Raw genomic sequence first — 19,764 nt, forward strand, 5'->3', positions numbered from 1 at the left:
ACATTAACTCTGGCTCCATCCATTGCCCCATTAGTGCTGCTGGGTCACGCATCGTCATATCATGAAGACGCCATATCACGCAGACCGCTGAGAAATGCAAATCTGTAATCTAATGAGCTCCATTAGTATTCATAGCCTGTAGAGGTGGCTCAATCTAAAGCTCAAACATAAGGGATCTTATTAAACAGATGAGATGTTTGAAATGAAACCGTGTGAGATGATATTCACTTTTCCTTCATAATTGGCATTATTGAATCATAATGAACATCTTGTCGCATTGAAATGCAAATGTATAACATGATTTAAACTAAAATGATGAAAAACGCTGCATTTATTCAGACCTTTGCAACAACAAATTAACACATCCATTTGGCGCAGGACAAAGTGAGGGAAAAAGTAACTCTATAGCCTTGATACACATCACATTTTAAGTATCATCTCAGAGGGGCATTCATTACCCAAACAATCTGTCCCTGCTGCTTAACTACTGCTGGCTATTTGCGCTATAACAATTTTCTGCCGTTTCCTGTAAAGGTCACAAACAACATCTGCCACCGAAAACAACGTCCGTCTAGACTGAAATGCCACCGGGGACTTAGAAAAGAAATAAATCGCTGTGATTAACTCTGAATGATTTTAAAAGTGTGCTTAGAGTCAACATACTTTTAACTTTGAAGTAAACAGTATAGGAGAGTTGAGTGTGTCATTAGGTTAACCTCAGTAACTCAGTTTACCCTCCTGTCTTCCAATATATAAACTGCCACCAGCCATATCATTGCCCCTGTGTTTATGTGTTTTTGTTTTTCTTTGTGTTTTTTTTTTTTTACTTGGTTATTTTAATATATCATAATATGCTGTTAAAGAAAAGCAATAAACAACTTTCAACCAACCAGAATCAAACATTACAGAGGATTGTTAATCTAACTGTACATATTTGTGTGAATTTTAGCTTATGAGTGTCAACTGTTGGAGAGTAAAATAAAATAAAATAAAATAAAATTAAATTAAAATAAAATAAAATAAAATAAGTTAGTTTGTTTGTTGTATTTTTTATTTTGTTTTTGTTGGTATAATTAATAAAGATTTATTTAGAATTAGTTTTTTTTTTATTTTTTATGCTACATTTGTGACTTCATGGTCATTGAGGGACTACATGGAATATTTGTACATTTGTCAGTGCAAAACTTCTAAAAAAGTTTTTTTTTTTTTTTTTTTTTTTTTTTTTTTTTTTAGATTTAGAATCTAAAAATATCATACAATTTTAGTCACATATATAACCGTTACCCTAAAACCTTCAGGGGAAAAGTTTATCAGATACCCACTTATGTCAGTAAAATATATCAATAAGTTTTGTAAGCAACCGAATGGTGCCTTATTTACTAGTCTTATATTTAGAATTTTTGTGGGTAACACTTTACAATAAGGTTTCATTTTTAAGATGAAATTGGTATTTCTTAATGCACTGTGAACTAACATGAGCATTAAAACAACTAACATTAAAAAAGGGTTAATAAATGCTGTAAAAATATATTGCTCATTGTTTGTTCATGTAAGTTACCACATTATGTTAAAAATGACACCTTATTGTGATCTTAAGTGTTACCATTTTATTTTTAAATTTGGGTTTGCCTACACAGTCGTCTAGGCAAAATGGAAAAAGGGCATGAAAGATTCTGTATCCTGTCTGCTCAGGATGTCTGAGTCACACATCATGACACGTCAGCATCTGCTCTGTGTCCATTAATCACCGCAGTTTGACTTGTGTGAGCGCTGTTAACTTAGCCACATTAAACACAGAGATTAAAAAAAAAACATCCCTTGGGACAACTTAAACAAAAACCTGCTGACAAAAGGACGTTTTACAAGGTAACTAAATGAATCTAAAAATCCATACTTCATGACCCTTGATCTTATCAATACTTTCTGACATTTATTTCAGGCAGGACCAACTGGTGCTCTTTTAGATGAGAACATTCATATTCATCTTCAATCATACATTGACAGTTAGGGATGACGACATGTTTTACAATAACGAGAGGTCTGATTCTTCAAAACGTGTGTAGAGCTACAGACAATGGGGTTACCTTTCCACTTGTTGAATTACACTGAAAAAGTTAAATATAGGCCCATATACACTACCATCAAAAATTTAGGATCAGTTTTGATGTTTTCTTAAAGAAGTATTTCATGTTTTCTTAAATAATTATTTTATGCTCATTAAGGCTGCATTCATTTGATCAAAAATGATTTAATTAAAAATAAATAACTTCTAAATCTTTTGTAGCAATATACACTAATGCTCAAAAGCTTGGGATCAGTTGGTTTTGTTGTGGGATCAAGGATATGTTAAATTGATAAAAAGTTATAGTTAAGACTTCTAATGTTACAAAATATTTCTATGTTAAATAAATGCTGTATTTTTTAACCTTTTATTCATCAAAGAAATATCACAGGTTCCCAATAAATATTAAGCAGCACAACTGTTTCCAACACTAATAACAAATCAGCATATTAGAATGATTTCTGAAGGATCATGTGACACTGAAGACTGGTGTAATGGCTGATGAAAATTCAGCTTTGCAACACAGGAAAAAATCTTTTTTTAATTTATATTATACATAGACACATATAAAGTATATACTGTAAACACATCTCTTTGGCCAAGCTTTCAAATAATGCATCTCATAATCTTGGACTGCAGTTATAGCTGATCAAATGCACATTATTATTCTTTAGCTTGGGTTAAACAAATTAATTTTACTTGGTTGGAACAGCAGCTACGCTAATCATGTCTCTATTTGTTTCTCTGTTTTTGCTACGGGATGTAACTAGGATTTACACAAGCTTCAGTCTGGATCCAGAACACCTGAGAAGAGATGATGCCAACCCCTCAGAGGACCTCATATGATGCCAACCCTGAAACAACATACAGAACTACCAAATTTTGCTATAAGTTTGATTGCATCATATAATAATTGCTGTTAATAGTGTTCACCGTCTGTTTGATTATGTGTTTAATAGATTTTTCCATACATTTCCTCCATATGCACATAAACTGACAGTCAGCACTGATAAGTTACTACTAAATATGGTAGAAAACTTAATTTTCTGTAAAGTTGCTTTGCAATGATTTTTATTATAAAAAGCGCTATACAAATAAACTTGAATTTAATTTAATTGAATTATATTTTAGAGACATTTCTAGAACAGGTGTCTAACCATTGGCTTGAAAGGTGTATTAACCTCAGGACATTAACCTTCTGAACTGTTGCCCTTTTACTGAAATAACTGCCAACTTCTGCAGTTCTGCCAGATCTACAGCATAGAGTGCAACTCTGTTAATGATGCATTCTCACATTACATAATCCAAACCATAATCCTTAGGTGACCATTGAGGAAAACCGGCAGGCGTAGAACCAGCTGCACTTCTTGAAGTGTGGGCGATAGATTATTTGTACGTTATATCATTGCGTTCTCCCCAGACACCTATCTTCAACCCATATGCTTTCCTCTTAAAATGTGGCAACGCTCCTCACTAAAAAAGGATTAATATTAATCATTTTTGCTAATGACGCAGGGCGAATAATCAAGGCCAAAAGCCGCTGTGATTAACCGCAAGGTTTTTTTGCAAGCAGCACCAAGCTCATCCTGATGAGGAAAGGGGAGCCACAGCAGTGTCACACAGATGTCATAGCAGGCAAAACAAGGCAATCTGATGAAACATGGAGGAAACAGTCAGAGAGAGCTAACAGACCTAACCAAATGTTTTTAGGCGAACAACAAACAGCAGATGCAGGGAAGCTTTGATAGTTATTGCACCATGTCGCTTCCTGTTTTCGTTGGAGGGAGGCTGGAATGGAGTGCACTACCTGAGCAAAAATTTAAACCAAACTTTTTACATTTCTGTGAAAGAGTGGTGTTTCCCAAAAACATTTGCTACATTTGTGATATGCTCTCCAGTCTCCGGAGAGCTCTTCTACTGTACGTGGTTGCTCAGATTTTCTTAATGGCCAACTGCTATGCAATTTTCATAATGTTGCTAGAGCATTAGTCTGTGGTTGCTAAAGTGTTCAGAGCGTTTTTTAGTCTTAAAAGTCAATGATGCAATGGTGAGTAGTCAGTGGTTCTTAAATAGGTCATGAACTGAGAAATCAAAATTCCCTTGATATTTTGACATTTAAGAGATTATTGTACTATAAAAACACACTGTAAGTTTTTAGAACTAAAACTTTCTTGTTAAGAAATGAGATATTGAATATATTGAAGCCAATCTGCCAAAAACGACAGGTTGTGGAATGTTCAAATTTATGATTCAATAGTGTGGGTAAACACCACCTCTGCAGATGACAATCAGCACCGGCTTCTACATCACTGCCTGTTTAGCCCCGCCCAGCGATTTGCGCATGTAGTAGGTAAATAACAAGAGATGCTCCAAAGACAAGAAGATGCTGTCCATTGCAAAGTTGTGGAAAAAGTTGTGGAAAGTTGTCTTTGCATTGCCTTCCTTCTGATCCTAACATTAAGAAAGAGTGGATGAACTTTATTTTTTAATGAGAACCTAGTAAGAACCTAGTCCTTTATTTACTTCATTTTACAGCAGTTTGTTTACAGCACAGTTTGATGCAGGATTTTCAGAAAGATTGAAACTAAAAGACGATGCTGTGCTGACTATTATTGGATCCGACAGTAAAGTCACAACACACAAGTGTAGCTGTTTATATTATGTTGTCACTAATGCTTCATCTGTCATTACAGATCATATGATATATGAGTATTAAGTTTTCAACTTAAATCACAGCAGAATCCTCTATGTAGATTTATTGTACTTTCATATTGTTCATGTCAACAGTAAACATCAATTTCCATTAAAATGCAAAAACCATGAAATAACAATTTGTAATTTAATATGTAGATATTCAAGAACTGTTTCTGAGGTTAATGAGGGTCAATAAATATATACTCATACAATAAACTCTTGTGGCAACATTTTTGAAAAATGATATTACACTGCTTCTTGCACGTCTCGCAACACTTTCAAAATGAAATGTCCAGTGAGTGGTGTTAAAAATGCATACAAAAAAAAAAAAAAAAAAACGCGCCAATTAGCTACTAAGCAAGTTTACTACGTCAGAAAGGCCATACATGATTTTGTGATGCAAATGTCAACATATATTATTTTATGAATCATGAACTATGGTAAAAGTGTCTTGAGATCCTAAACCACACAAAAATGAGTCTTCAATAATAGATCACTTACCCTTGTGATTATAAATTGTGTGAAAGAAAGAATAAAAGTTATTGGTGTTTTAATGCCTTTAGTTTTTATTTCACTTGGAAACTGGAGTGAGTTATATTTATAGGAACATTTTAAACAAAAATGCTGGTAAAGGCATGTTTTTCCAGTGAGCTTATATTAGAAAATGACCTGTCTTGTTGGAAAAGGCTATTTACGCTAACTCTGCCCACCACTGTCAGGTTCAGCCAGACAAAATTAATCAAGCCAGTAACTGGGACAGTGGCATGGATAGTAAGGACTGTAGATTTCAAATTTGATGCGACCAACCCATCTGTCTTTTTACAACATAATCAAGTTTTTCAGGATTACTAGAAAGCTTTAGGCGGGTGAGTTTGATCAGGACTGGAACTACACTCTACAGGAAAGTGGATCTCGAGAGCGAGATTTGCCTAGCCCTGATTTAGAGGTGTAGGTGTAGGTGTGGGCTTTAGTAGGGAGTTGTAAAAGTAAGGTTCCAATAATGCAGCATCCATTTAAGATATATGAAATGTATTATTTTTGTAAATAACATCATGACAAATAGGCATGACGTCTGTCAGGTAAAACATGAACTTATCGATGTTCTGAAAATTGTTAAGTTATCATTCATGTCAGTACAAATGGTGCAGGAAGCGGTTACCAATCAAAATGAAACATTTAGTGTTATGAGTTTGTTTAACTCCCAGCCCCGTGTATGAGCAATAATAATAGTGATACCATTAATAACAAAAGTGGAGACTACACATGCATTCAGACCATAATGATGCACATATACAAAAGGCAATTACGCTCGGACATGAACCGCGATTGTGCTCCTGTGTCTTAATCACAGAACACATCAGTGTTCAGAGGATTCTGTCGCAGTCTGCTGAGTAACAGATATATGACCAGCGCTGATAGAGGAGACATTGTTCAAGGACAGATGAGCAGGGCCTGCTGAAATTGATTCAGAGTGGAATGTCAGCATTTGTCTCTGTGAGTCTGTCCTGCTCAATCATTTCTATGAAAACAACCTTCAGAGGTTATATGTGACCCTGGACCACAAAACCAGTCATAAGGGTCAAATTTTCGAAATTGAGATTTATACACCACAAGCTGAATAAATAAGCTTTCCATTGCTGTATGTTTTGTTAGGATAGGACAATATTTGGCTGAGATACAATTATTTGAAAATCTGGAATCTGAAGGTGCAAAAAAAATAAAAAATCTAAATACTGAGAAAATCGCCTTTAAAGTTGTCCAAATGAAGTCCTTAGCAATGCATATTACTAATCAAAAATTATGTTTTAATACATTTACAAAAGGAAATTTACAAAATATCTTCATGGAACATGATCTTTGCTTAATATCCTAATGATTTTTGGCATAATGGAAAAATCAATAATTTTGACCCATACAATGTATTTTTGGCTATTGCTACAAAAATATACCCCAGCAGCAACTTAAGACTGGTTTTGTGGTCCAGGGTCACATATATGTATTTGATCTAACAGAAAGAAGGTCAGAATCGCAAGCTAAATAAGTTCTAAGTAGGGATCGCTCACAACTCAGTTGCAGTCAAAGACTTTTAATGCAATTGTTTACTGAAGAAAATCACAATTTTGTTATTACTCATGTCATTCTAAAACTGCATTTCTTCTGATGAACTTGCAGACAAAGTTGCTCTTTTTCATACAATGAAGTTGGGGAAATATGCTGACAAGCTCCAAAACTGACAGAAAAATTTAAATCATTATTAACTTGTATTAACTTGTACTTAGTTTCTAGCAGGAAAAAGCATTAAGAGACACATCTAAGGGAAGTACACTTAAGAAATAAGACAATTTTAAATGTATCTTTTGACAATGTGTACAGAAGCCATTCAAGTCAGTGATCCCATTTCTTAATATGGTGTGGTGGGTCATTGTCAGTAAACCAACAGTAAACTGATGCCCTGTTCTTTTTCTGACATACTTCGTGCAGTTGTGCTACATCTAACCACAGGACAAATTGATTTTGGAATGTTGGTGTTGATACCGTGTTAAAGTGCGGTAACATTAATAAAATTACAACTAAATTTTGCTTGCAAAAAGGTCTATTGTCTATTGTCAGTATTGTACAGCCCACACATAAGTCTCTTTCAAACAAAGGAGATTTCTGTTGGTAAACAGTGAATTTGCATGACTAACTCAAACAAGTTACGAAAACTGTGAGTGGAACTATTTCAGGTTATTCAAAAATGTACAAATGAGAATCACAGAAATTTATACAAAATTTGCCACCAATTCACCAAAAGCAGAATAGTTATGAATTGCCATGAGACTGTGTTGTAGATCTCATGGATTTATATTGAAGTGGCTGCATTTTGCCAAAAAAAACAAAAACAAAAAACAAACAAAAAAAAAAAAAAAAACTGTGGTAACTGTGACAAGCCCTTTAATCTGATATGTCCAGCAGGGGTTTTAAAACATAAGTGGAAGTTTATGATGTCATAATGGCCTTTGGATTCCTGCTGATTTCTTCTTGATGTGAGCTGGATCATATTACGACTTTCACTATAACCTTTAACACAATTACTTTGCTGCCTTGAATACAGAATGACAATATCAAGTAGTGTAGTGTAGTGTATTGTTTTGAGAGAGAGAGAGAGAGAGAGAGAGAGAGAGAGAGAGAGAGAGAGAGAGAGAGAGAGAGAGAGAGAGAGAGAGAGAGAGAGAGAGAGAGAGAGAGACTAAATCATCTTACCCCCATGCAAATTTTCCAAGAAAATCTCCTACAGGAATTTAGATACTTTATCATTAGGGATCCATAAAATGTATTGCGGTGGGATTTATTATTCAGTGTTTTTATTTATTCCACATTGTTTCTTCACAGTTGACTACACCTGAAACATCAATTTAATGGTAATTTAACAGTGCAACATATGCACAATATTATAGTAATAATATAATAATAACAATATAATACTTATAATAATATAATACTTCATTTATATCATGAATAGCTAGAACAGACAAACTAATTTTTACTTCAACAAAAAATCTTAAGAAATATGAAATTGTATAATAACACATTGAAATATCTTGAATTGGATAGTAAAATCTGCATTTTTTTTTTTTTTTTGTAAATATTTCAAATACTACTGATGGAGCACTGAATTTTCAGCAACAGGTTCATTTTACACAACGGTGAAATTAAGAGCAATTATGACACATTGTACAATCAGTGTATTACTACCTACAAAACTAAAAGCATTGATGCAAATTCAACAGATCTGAAAAGCAGACATGATGTGAATTAGATGCGGAATAAAAGCATATTGGCATTTGTTATCATCCTTTTCATTTTCAGAGCTGTTATACGTGCAGTATTGTAGATGGCTTTTACATGGCTGTCACTGGCTGGTAAGAAATCATCTGTAATCACATTTGCTGGTGTATTTAGTTTTTTTCCCCCCTCTGGGCAGTCAAGCTTCATAGCTTATAGAAACAAGCTAGTATATGAGAAAAATGTTGAACAGCGAAATGAACTGAACTAGTATAGCAGCACTTGAAAAGGAACAGTGTTTTTGTGAGAAGTATATGAATTATAGCTTTGCATTGATGGTTGGGTGGTTAGGTAGGTAGGTACACTAAGTAAATAAATAAATATCTTACTAAAGCAAGATTTTGAAAGAATAAATCTAGAGATGATAAGGAATTTATCTATCTAATTTAATATTTTATTCCAGTCCCATAGACATCCACTCCATGCACTTTACACTGTGGCATGTGATAAAGCTACAATAACTTAAGTCTTAATGTACTGTTTATTTTGAATTTTTGTCATAACCAACTAGTGTCAGGACATTTTGTCAGTCACTCACTGTCAAATTTCATTGGCCCAAAAATAATATAAATTTTACATTTAAGATCAAATAATTACTGTGGACAAATTGTTAGTTGCAAAACACTTACAATTGTTGCTTGTTTTTGCGAAATGAGTGACAAGTAACAAAAAAGCTTGTCACAGGTGCTGTCCATAAAGCTTAACTTGTTAGACTCAGAACATTACCTTACTAATGATAATATAATGCAAATTCACAAAAGCACTTGGAATCAGCTCGGCATTCATTCTTCGTTGATAAACTTCATATCACATCTTTCTCTCTCACAGGTTCTCTTTTCATGACACCTCGCAGATGCAGGCGCCGTGGTGATTTGAATGTGTTTTTAATTCATGTGAATGGCCTGGCAGAGCTGCTGCGGGCCGTTAATTACCTGCCACTGTGAACATCAGTCAGTCTAATGAGAGGAACTCCCGCCCTGCATGCAACGCGCATATTAAGACTCTAATCAGCAAACCTGCAGCACACGGCTACAGGGACCTGACGACTTCCCACCCCATATAAAACCACAGTAAAAATGATGGGGATTTTGAAAACATGGGGCTGAAATGGCTTTAATAAGGGTACAGGATGGATCTGAGATTTTTAAGGGTGGGACATTGTAATACCAGTCTAACAGAACTGTCTGATTAAAGTTCATTTTCTGAAATCGACTGTATCCTTTCATATTTTATTGGCAAGTATACTACATATATGTATATATGTATGTATATATATATATATATATATATATATATATATATATATATATATATATATAGAGAGAGAGAGAGAGAGAGAGAGAGAGAGAGAGAGAGAGAGAGAGAGATGAAAGAAAGGGCTTCACATCAGGGTCACGTCCATCCCATCTATATAGTTATTACAAATAATAGCAGCAAAAATGTTTTGTCAAGTTGAAACATGTTTAGTTCACATTTTACACACACACACACGCACACACGCACACACACAGGCACACACATATATATATATATATATTGTGTTCTTTGTGTGTGCAGCATGATTCTGTTGCTGTTGGGGGAAGAAAAAAAAAACTTTACAAATTTCAGTCACTTTAGTTTGGGGACCAATTCTCACTATTAACTAACTACAACTACTTATATGCTGCTTATTAATAGTTAGTGAGGTAGTAGTTCAGTTAAGTTATGTGGTAGGATTAAGGATTCTAAAATATGGTCATGGAGAAAAAGGCATTAATATGTGCTAATAAACAGTCAATATGCTAGTAATATGCATGTTAATAAGCAACAAGTTAATAGTGAGAAATGGTCCATAAACTAAATGACATTATTCCAATTTATAATATTAGTCAATGTCAAACAAACCAAACATTAAACAAGTCAACAAATTATAATCATATATATATAGTATTTATTTACACATTTTTCTATTTACATCTCTTTGAAAACATAATTCTGTACACAGCTATTTAATTCAAGAACATTTTAGAACATTTCACTCACACCTCTTTTAAAATCCTTTCTGACGTTTCTGTAGTTTGAAGTCAAGAAACTAAGTCAAGAAGCCTGGTATCCAGAAAACCTGCCAGCACCCCATGTAGCTCGTACAGTAACCCCATGTTGTCCAGGCACTGAATGTCAGTTACAGTAAATTCTTTCAATTCTACGGCCTATCAAACAGGAGACCAGTAGAGCTGCTGAATTCACGGTTTATGTAGGAGTAAATGTTGTCAAGGCAAATGTTCTGCTTTGCCACATCCTAAATGATCATGAATGTAAAATAAATATGTGATGTCATCAATCTCTAGAGTTAGGCACAACTTAACAGGCTCATGTAAACAGTATATATATAAAAAGAAAGAATAATAATAAAAAAAGCGGATTCGTAGAACATATCTTGTACAAAAGGGAGGAAAATAGATTTATCAAGTGCAGTTTCACTTATATTTAGCTGTATGAACTGGCACACAAATTTAAACGCCTGATGACATGATTGAAGCAGCGCACAGTTCAAATACTGACAAAATGTCAAGTCAGAAGCTGATATCCCCAAACACATCTATTAATGACAGCATTGTACAGTCAGTACAGATTATTATATCAATATCAAAATGGGACGTCAAAATGACAGGGCCATGAGCAACAGAGAAAGCAAAAAAATCAAATCAGTTCTTCAGCTGCCTTTGTTCACTGAACCTCTGCCTCGCGAAACTCAGCCAAAATAAGGCAAATTTTATTGACTCCATTGCCGAGCCTCATGGGCACTGTTCACATACAGAGACAAAATAAACACCCAACATATTCTGGCCACTTCCTGAGGTAGACCAATGTTAAATTAAGCGTTCGTAGGCGCTGTTTAAACCAAACGATCTTACTGTGAATGTTTATAAACCATATTTTCTGAGTGATGTCTTATTGCCATGAATCAATTGGGCCAGCATCCATCCTACTGTTGCTGTTACTTCCTAGAATCCTATCGTCTAAATGAACTTTCCCGAAAAAAAAAAAAAAAATAATAATAATAATTCTTGGAAACGGTTGTGATTAAATTGAAAAAGAAAAGCATAAGAAACAAAGATTAAATTTAGTGTATTTGAAGAGTGCATGATTTTGACATCAGGGTGACTCATGGCATTCGGAGTGCTAATATTAGTCGAAATGAGGAAAAATTCCAGGAACAGCTGCAGACCATTTTCCCACTTCCATAAAAATGTCACGTTTCAGTTCAGTAGGGCTCGTCACATTCAGTAATTGTGCTGGGCGAAGCCTCATCTTTTGTAATGGTTAGGGGCGTCGGCAAAGGCAAACTTCAGCCGGTAAGCTTCAGCTAGGAGAACGCTAACTTCCTCATTTCCCCAGTGCATTGTGGGTAGATTCTGGAGCAGAATCATCAGACCCTGTGGAGGATAAAGAGATTTTGTTAAAAAGGATTGTACACACAAACACAAAAACAATATACATTGTCTAATCAACTAGAGGGTAGGTAGTCTGAACAACTAATTGACTAATTGTTGGTGTTAAGGAAGCCCTGTATTACTAGGCTGGGTCACAAACAGTGAACATGTATGTTTCTTAGTAGGGTTTTGATTCGATTTTGCTTCACATGCTCGTGATTCGACTCAATTTAGATCATGATTCAATTCAAATCGCTAACTATTTATTTGGACAAATATACAGACAGGTACAGTGAATTTTCTTTTTCTTTTCTTTTTTAACATAAAAAATCTCTCAACAAATGCTGCAAACCATTCAGTTCACCTTGTTTGGTGGTACATATATTACTGATTTGTAAACAAATGTTTAAATTGCACATGAGATTTTTATAGAAGATAAGATAAATTTTTTATTATAAAATTATTCTTCTACTTCAGTTTGTTGTTGATATATAAACATTTAAATATGGGGATGTTTTTTTCTTTTCACACAGTCCCTTTTCTTTGGGGTCATATATGCAAATACATGTATCTTGATATATGACACTTTAGAACAGAGGTTGGCATCTCTTGCCCTTCAAAATCAACTTTCCTGAACAAGCTAACCAAGTAGTGCTGTCAGAATTAGAGCGTTAACACATGCAATTTTTTTTTCTTCAGTTTAACACATTAAAAATAATTTTTATGCAATTGACAGAGAGTCAAAGCTAGGGCCACCCCACTCTCTACTGCTGCTTCTGTCTTTTTTCTTGACAAGAATTGCCTTTATTTAGATGGAGAACATCTTTACAACCACATCAATGAGAGACTTTTCAGACGCGCACTCCAACTTTGCCTCAGCGCCAAGTGCTAGTCAAACGAGCATGGAAAAGGTACAGGTGATGTCAGCGCTTCAGTAGAACAACAGTTGACTGTGGTCAGATGAGATGTTGCCCGGCCATGTCAATAAAAACCGTCAGAAACTCTTAGCACGTGCCCTTCAATCGCACAAATGCAGCCGCACATATGTGAATACGATCAAGGTTTGAGCTTATTTCTCCAGGAAAGTGGATATCAAGGGACAGAGCTGCACAGCTCTGATCAGATCAGATGCATTTCTATGGAAATTATGGATGCTTTAGGGTCATGCCCATTTATCAGACATGTTTCTTGGAAATACAGCTAAAGAACAGGGGCGGGCAACTCTGGCCGTCAAGGTCCACTGTCCTGTAGAGTTAAGCTCCAAACCTGATCAAAATACACCAGAAGCAGTTAACCAAGGTCTTAATATAAGATAAATAAGATAAATTTACAGGCACGTATGCCTATAAACTGGCTTAAAAAAATTGTAAAAGGGGTATAATTAGCTAGTTGGCTGATGGAAGACAGTTGGGCATCCTAATGCACACACATCCCAGGAGGAAGTGTTGCCTAGGTAAACCACATCAGGGTTGCCAGGTTTTCACAACAAAACCCACCAGATTGCTACTCGAAACTAGCCCAAACGCGCGTTTCTAGGGGGGTGGTCACCTGATAAAAACTGCTTTCCGGGGGATAAAATACATGTTTTTTTGGTGGGGTTCCCCTAGAAAATTTGCATTTTAGGGGCTAAATATCACGTTATTGGGGTCGCTTCAACACACGGACATGAAAAACAACCCGTGGCAACTGTTAAAGTAGCCCAATTCCGCGGGAAAACCGCAGACTTGGCAGCACTGAACCACATGCCTTCACTTTGCTGGAAAGAGTCTTGCTTGGCGTTTAGCAGACAAGAGAAGGCATCTTTGCATGGAATTGTTTATTTCTTTTTCTTCAGCGGGGTCAAGCCATGCTATCACAAAGCACCACCGTATCTCTCCAAATTATTATAACTTTCAATCACAGATTCTTCAACTGCTCAATCTTAAGTGTAGGGTGAAGAGAGTGAGCTGCCTGTCAAGCTGTGTGTTTCTCTTCACACTCGGTGTGGTCAGGACCTCTCCGGTGGAAACCCATTTCTCTTAGATATAGAAGGCCAAGTCTAATTCACTCAAGGCGGCGTCAGGCGGCACCAGCAGGCCTCAGAGTCAATGACTGCATTACAGCGGCTTAGAGCCTCAATCTCCCAGCCTAATTCACCTATCCTGCTGGCCCTGATGAAGTAGAATGAGAACACTTAATACTCCATCACAGTGGGGTACAAGGGGGATGGATGGAAGTGAGAGAGGTAAAAGAGAAGGATACAGGAGAAAAAGAAAAAAAAATATATATAATAAAGAGAGCAAAGTTCTGCAAACATTTTATAGTTTATAAGCCAAATCCTGATTTGATTATTCATTCAAGAACTAACAAGCATCTCAACTGAATACACTTAAAACCACCATTCTCTCCACATTTGACATGAGTCTAAAGAAACCAAACATGGATGAAAGTCTGACATCTGACATGTCTTATAAGCAGTGCATGTTGCACAGAACAGCTGCAGTGTCTTAAACTCTTGTGTTCAGACACAACTCCAAAAATTCAAGCTGCAACACTTTAAGGCTCAAATACATCAGTGAAAAAACATAAGTGTGTGAAGAAGATTGCTTCTAGCTAGACAAGCTTGATTTCCCATGTCACTGCATACTGGAACACGATTTGTAAGCCAATGCAAATGAGTGTTGCATTCTCAGTGTCGCAAGTGGCATTAGGTGAGAAATTGAACTAAACAGTCTTCTTTGGTTCTGTCTTTAGCAAAGACAATTAGACTAAGATTAAAAAGCAGATAAAAGCAGGGTAATAACAACACTGTTTGTATTACAAAAGGGTTGATTAGACTTTCATTTACCCCTCGTATGTATGATTCAAAGACTATGTAAACAAAAATGAGTATATAATTCCCTGTGCAACGGCACAGACACGATTGAGGAATTTTATTAAATGCTACGAGTTGAGGGACAACACCAAAGGACAACAAAGAATAATCTTCATGATGTCTAAAGTAGAGCTCTGATGACTGAGTATTTTATTATGAATATAAAAATGCACAGGTGTGAATATGATTACCAAAGAATTCAGAACGCTGCTCTGCTTTCGCAATAGCAGTTCTACACAAGTAAGCTTTAAATTAATGCTTTAAGAATCTTTAAAATACCTCCAATCCAATGAGATTTTCTGCATACTGTACATGTTTTTATGGAAACATTTATGTAATGAATGATACACTTGCATAATTGTTTTAGGGTATCTGATTATTTTAAATATTTGAGCACAGTATAATATTCTATACTGACACCGCTATCAGTAACTGTAGCCGTCAGCTATATTTAAAATGAAACCATCCATGTAATAGTCAAATCAAATACTAATCAACACAGTCATCTCAGTCATTTTTTCCATGACAAATAACTATATTACAGCTGATTACTTAGTAATGAGCCAAGCCACATAATTGGAAATAAATGAGTAATATAAAGTATACACAGAGCCAATTAAAGTGATTGACTGGGGACTGTTCATTTTCATTGCATTTAGGGGCTAGAGTATGCAAACAAACATCATAATGTTACAAGCACAGGATATTGTGTAAGTGCATTCCCACTCCCCTTAAGCTTTAATTGCTCCAAAGGCAGGAAAATGTCTTATTATAGAGTTTATATACAGATCAGAAGGAATAACTAACTGCATTAAATTTTACCACATATTTTTCCATAATAAACTGTACATTAACGTATTAAATTGACAGCTCCAGTAATATAAGATTTTCATCATATCACATACCGTAACAAACATGGCCTAGCCTGAGGATTCTGTTATCTCAGAGTAAGAAGTCATGAAGATGATGTGCCAAAAATGTGATTCCAGAAGCAACGCTACAGGGAATGACTTTGATAGCCAAGTAGCGTGCTTAATGTTATACAACCACACTCAAGAGTGTATTTAAATCTGTAAGTCTGAACATTTCCTTACACAACCACATATTGCACTTTAACAGGTAACATCAGATAAAAATTTTTTTTAAAAATGTCAACAGACTCTTCATAAGCTAGGATTTGTCTCTCCAATAATTTTTTGTGAAGTATCCATGTTCTCTTTGAATTCAAGTAGATTGTTTAAAGAAGAAGATTGAGAGCATGTAAAACTTGACGATAAATAATATCCCTGAAGATCATTCTAAGATGGTGTAGATGTTAGTCCAAGATCTTTGGTCTTTGAGGAGTAATCTACCTTTTCCCCAGCCACTAAGTATCTGAACACTCTAACAAATGTGTTTTAAAGAAACAGACCTGTCTAAAGATGTCATCTGAAGATTTGACAATTTAAAAAATGCAGTGCACACCTCACTACTTCACTGATATGTATGCAAAACAGTTGTCAACTATACTTAATACAAAACTATCCATGTAATAGCCAAATCTTCTAATCAGCATGGTCATCACAGCCTAGTTTTCGACAAATAACTAGATTAGGACTCCAATTACTTGTAATGAGCCAAGCCGAATAATTGGATATAAATGAAGTATCTAATGATCTACACAGCCAACTAACATAACTGATGCAGGACTGCTAATTTTTGTTGCATTTAGGGACTTTTCCTCTGGAGCATGTAGACAGATGGAACACTGTTAGTTATGAGACGCAATAACAACATTGCCAATAGCCATCATTACAGTCAGTATGAAATGGATTTCACAACCCATTTTTTCATGTTCATCACGTCAGAATGCCGTCTTCGGCGTCAGCAGCATCACATGCATGCATCCATCGTGGTACTCTCGTGAATGCGCATTGAAGACTGACACAGAAGAGAATGATTTGTTGAATAAAGTTGTTATTTTTGTTTTCTTTGCAAACAAAAAAAGTATTCGCGTAACTTCCTAATGCCAAGTCACCTTTATTAGTATAATGCTTTATACAATACTGATTGTGCCAAAGCAGCTTTACAGTGTCAAACAGGAAAATATTCATTTTAAGCCAAACCTAAAATTACAGCTGAACCACTGATGTCACATGGACTATTTCAACAATGTCCTTACTGTCTATGCAGGATCAGAAAGCTCTGGGATTTCATCAAAAATATCTACATTTGTGTATCCAAGACGAACAAAGGTCTTACAGGTTTGGAAAGACATGAGGTTGAGTAATTTAATTCCAGAATTTAATTTTTTTTGGGTGAACTATTCCTTTAACATAGAGGCTAAGTTTATACAACTGGCTTCAGAAAACTGACATGTATTAAAGGGATACTCCACCCCAAAATGAAAATGTTGTCATTATTCACTTACACCCATGTCGTTCCAAACCTGTAAAAGCTCTGTTCATCTTCGGAACACAATTTAAGATATTTTGGATGAAAACCTGGAGACTTGAGACTGTCCCATAGACTGCCAAATAAATAATAGTGTCAGGCTCCATAAAAGGTATGAAAGTCATCGTCAGAATACTCCATCTGCAATCAGACGTGCAATCTGGGTTATACGAAGCGACGGGAACACTTTTTGTAAGCGAAGAAAACAAAAATAACGACTTTAATAATTCCTTTGTCAACGGTCTCCTCCGTGTCTCTCCATATCACCTTATGCCATGTATGCTCTTCTGTATCATCCGCGCCACAAGGATGCGCTGTTTTATTTCAAATCAAAGCTAAATACACATAGAAATAGCACATCCTTGTGGCATGGATGATACAGAAGAGCATATGGTGATATGGAGAGACACAGAGGAGACCGTTGACAAAGGAATTATTGAATAAAGTCGTTATTTTTGTTTTCTTCGCTTACAAAAAGTGTTCCCGTCACTTCATATAACCCAGATTGCACTTCTGATGGCAGATGGAGTATTCTGACGATGACTTTCATATTTTTTATGGACCTTGACACTGTTATTTACTTGGCAGTCTATAGGACAGTCTCAAGCCTCCAGGTTTTCATCCAAAATATCTTAAATTGTGTTCCGAAGACAAACAGAGCTTTTACGGGTTGGGGACGACATGGGGGTAAGTGATTAATGACAAAATGTTCATTTTGGGATGGAGTATCCCTTTAAAGAAATTGGTTTGAATATCATATTGACATTAAGAATGGTTTTACCTGCATAACCTGGCCCAATGGTTAGAGAGTCGGATTCGTAACCCAAAGGTTGCGGGTTCGAGTCTCATACCAGCAGGGATTGTGGGTGAAGGGAGTGAATGTACAGCGCTCTCTTCCACCTTCAGTACCATGACTGAGGTGCCCATGAGCAAGGCACATAAGCAAGAACCCCCAACTGCTCCCTGGTCGCCGCAGCAAAAAATGGCTGCCCACTGCTCCGGGTGTGTGTTAATGGTGTGTGTGTGTTTACTGCTGTGTGTGTGCACTTTGAATGGGATAAATGAAGAGCACTAATTCAGAGTATGAGTCACCATACTTGGCCACAGCACGTCACTTTCACTTTCATTTTTTTAAAACATGTATACATATTGTTTGTACAATCTCAATAGTTAAAATAGTGGCCAGATGCATTAAGAATCTGTCGTAGTGCTTTTAGTAACATTTTGAGAATCACACAAGGTTTCGCTTTTAAAACAGAATGTAATATTTATGTTGAAATAAACTGACGGGTGGTTAGTCAGACATGCAGCCTCATCTAAAGTGACATATATTGCATTTCCAACAGGAACAGTCCCTCTGGAGTACCCCGGGGTTAAGTGCATTGCTCCGGGAGTCAGCGATACTGGTGAATCCTAGTAATTCTCCAGGTTCACAAATAGTCCCTTTCCATTACTAGCCCAGACCTAACATCGTAAAGGCAACACCAACATCGTCTATGACACCATTCCCAAGTAGTCTCACATGCATACATTACATAGAAGAGTACATGACAGTAATAAACTGGAACAGATTTTAATCAAGTCACACTGTGCAACTGGACATCAATAATAAATACCATACAGCACCAAAAACGACGGACATAGGGTGTACAGTAATGCTAGTTTAAAAGGTTGGCCTAATTACGAACAAAAACATGGCTAAAAGCCTAGATAAACTGGTAAGGTGAAGAAATACTGAGAGAGAGAGAGAAAAAAAAAACTTAGGAAAGATAATGACTTTGACTTTAAGGGGATTTTCTTCAGAGGCGCCTTTTATCTGGACGCACCCTGAGGCATTCTGATTGTTCTCTTCTGTTTCAGCTTATCTTGGGTGGTGATAGAATTGTGTTTGCTAACTGACATGAAGGATCCCACATGACTGTTCTTTAACCTAACAGCATTCAAGCCAAACAGATAATCATAGGCAAAGAGTTGCAACTGTGCATTTTGATGCAGACGTTTTGGACTGCCACCATAACGATGCCTCACTACTGCCTGCTGTTGGCAAACAACTTTGGCACAGTAGAGACTGATTACTATATACAAGACACTGGTGAGGGAATGCTTGCCACCAAGGATTATGCCGAACGGAGACTTTTAGCCCCCTTATCTTCTGGCTGAGCCCTCCTGAATTTGTAAGAATCGATCAGGGGCTCAAGAACAGCGACGCAGTCACTCCATCAAACGGCAAAGTCACAGCTCTGCAGATTTGAAGCGTTTGATCCCTGTGTTTTAAACACTCGTGAGACTAACTGGTAGAGAGGTAGTGATTGATTGCGAGGAACTTTATAAACAGCTCTGTTTATCAAGGCTTCTGCAAGACGGAGAAGCGATAGGTTGAGTCTCAGCTTTCGGGTGCATGGGGAAGGAGCAGAGCTGTAATTACTTCCAATATATTAAGTCCTCCATGCTTTTCCTCGTCTCTTTTTGGATAAATTTTCCTT

General features: G+C 36.2%; 1 protein-coding gene across 2 annotated transcripts in view; it reads right to left on the minus strand.

Annotated features, from left to right (window-relative positions):
• Positions 1–10,494: 10,494 nt before the first annotated feature.
• tbc1d22a (TBC1 domain family, member 22a) overlaps positions 10,495–19,764 on the minus strand; it is a 131,804-nt gene continuing 122,534 nt past the window's right edge. For both annotated transcript variants that reach the window (XM_042744686.1, XM_042744678.1), the window contains exon 13: positions 10,495–11,997. In XM_042744686.1, coding sequence (XP_042600620.1) covers positions 11,869–11,997 — 129 coding nt within the window. In that variant the 3' untranslated portion in view covers positions 10,495–11,868. The remainder of the gene's footprint in view (positions 11,998–19,764) is intronic.

Source organism: Cyprinus carpio, chromosome A4, assembly GCF_018340385.1.
Source record: "Cyprinus carpio isolate SPL01 chromosome A4, ASM1834038v1, whole genome shotgun sequence".
Classification (NCBI taxonomy): Eukaryota; Metazoa; Chordata; class Actinopteri; order Cypriniformes; family Cyprinidae; genus Cyprinus; species Cyprinus carpio.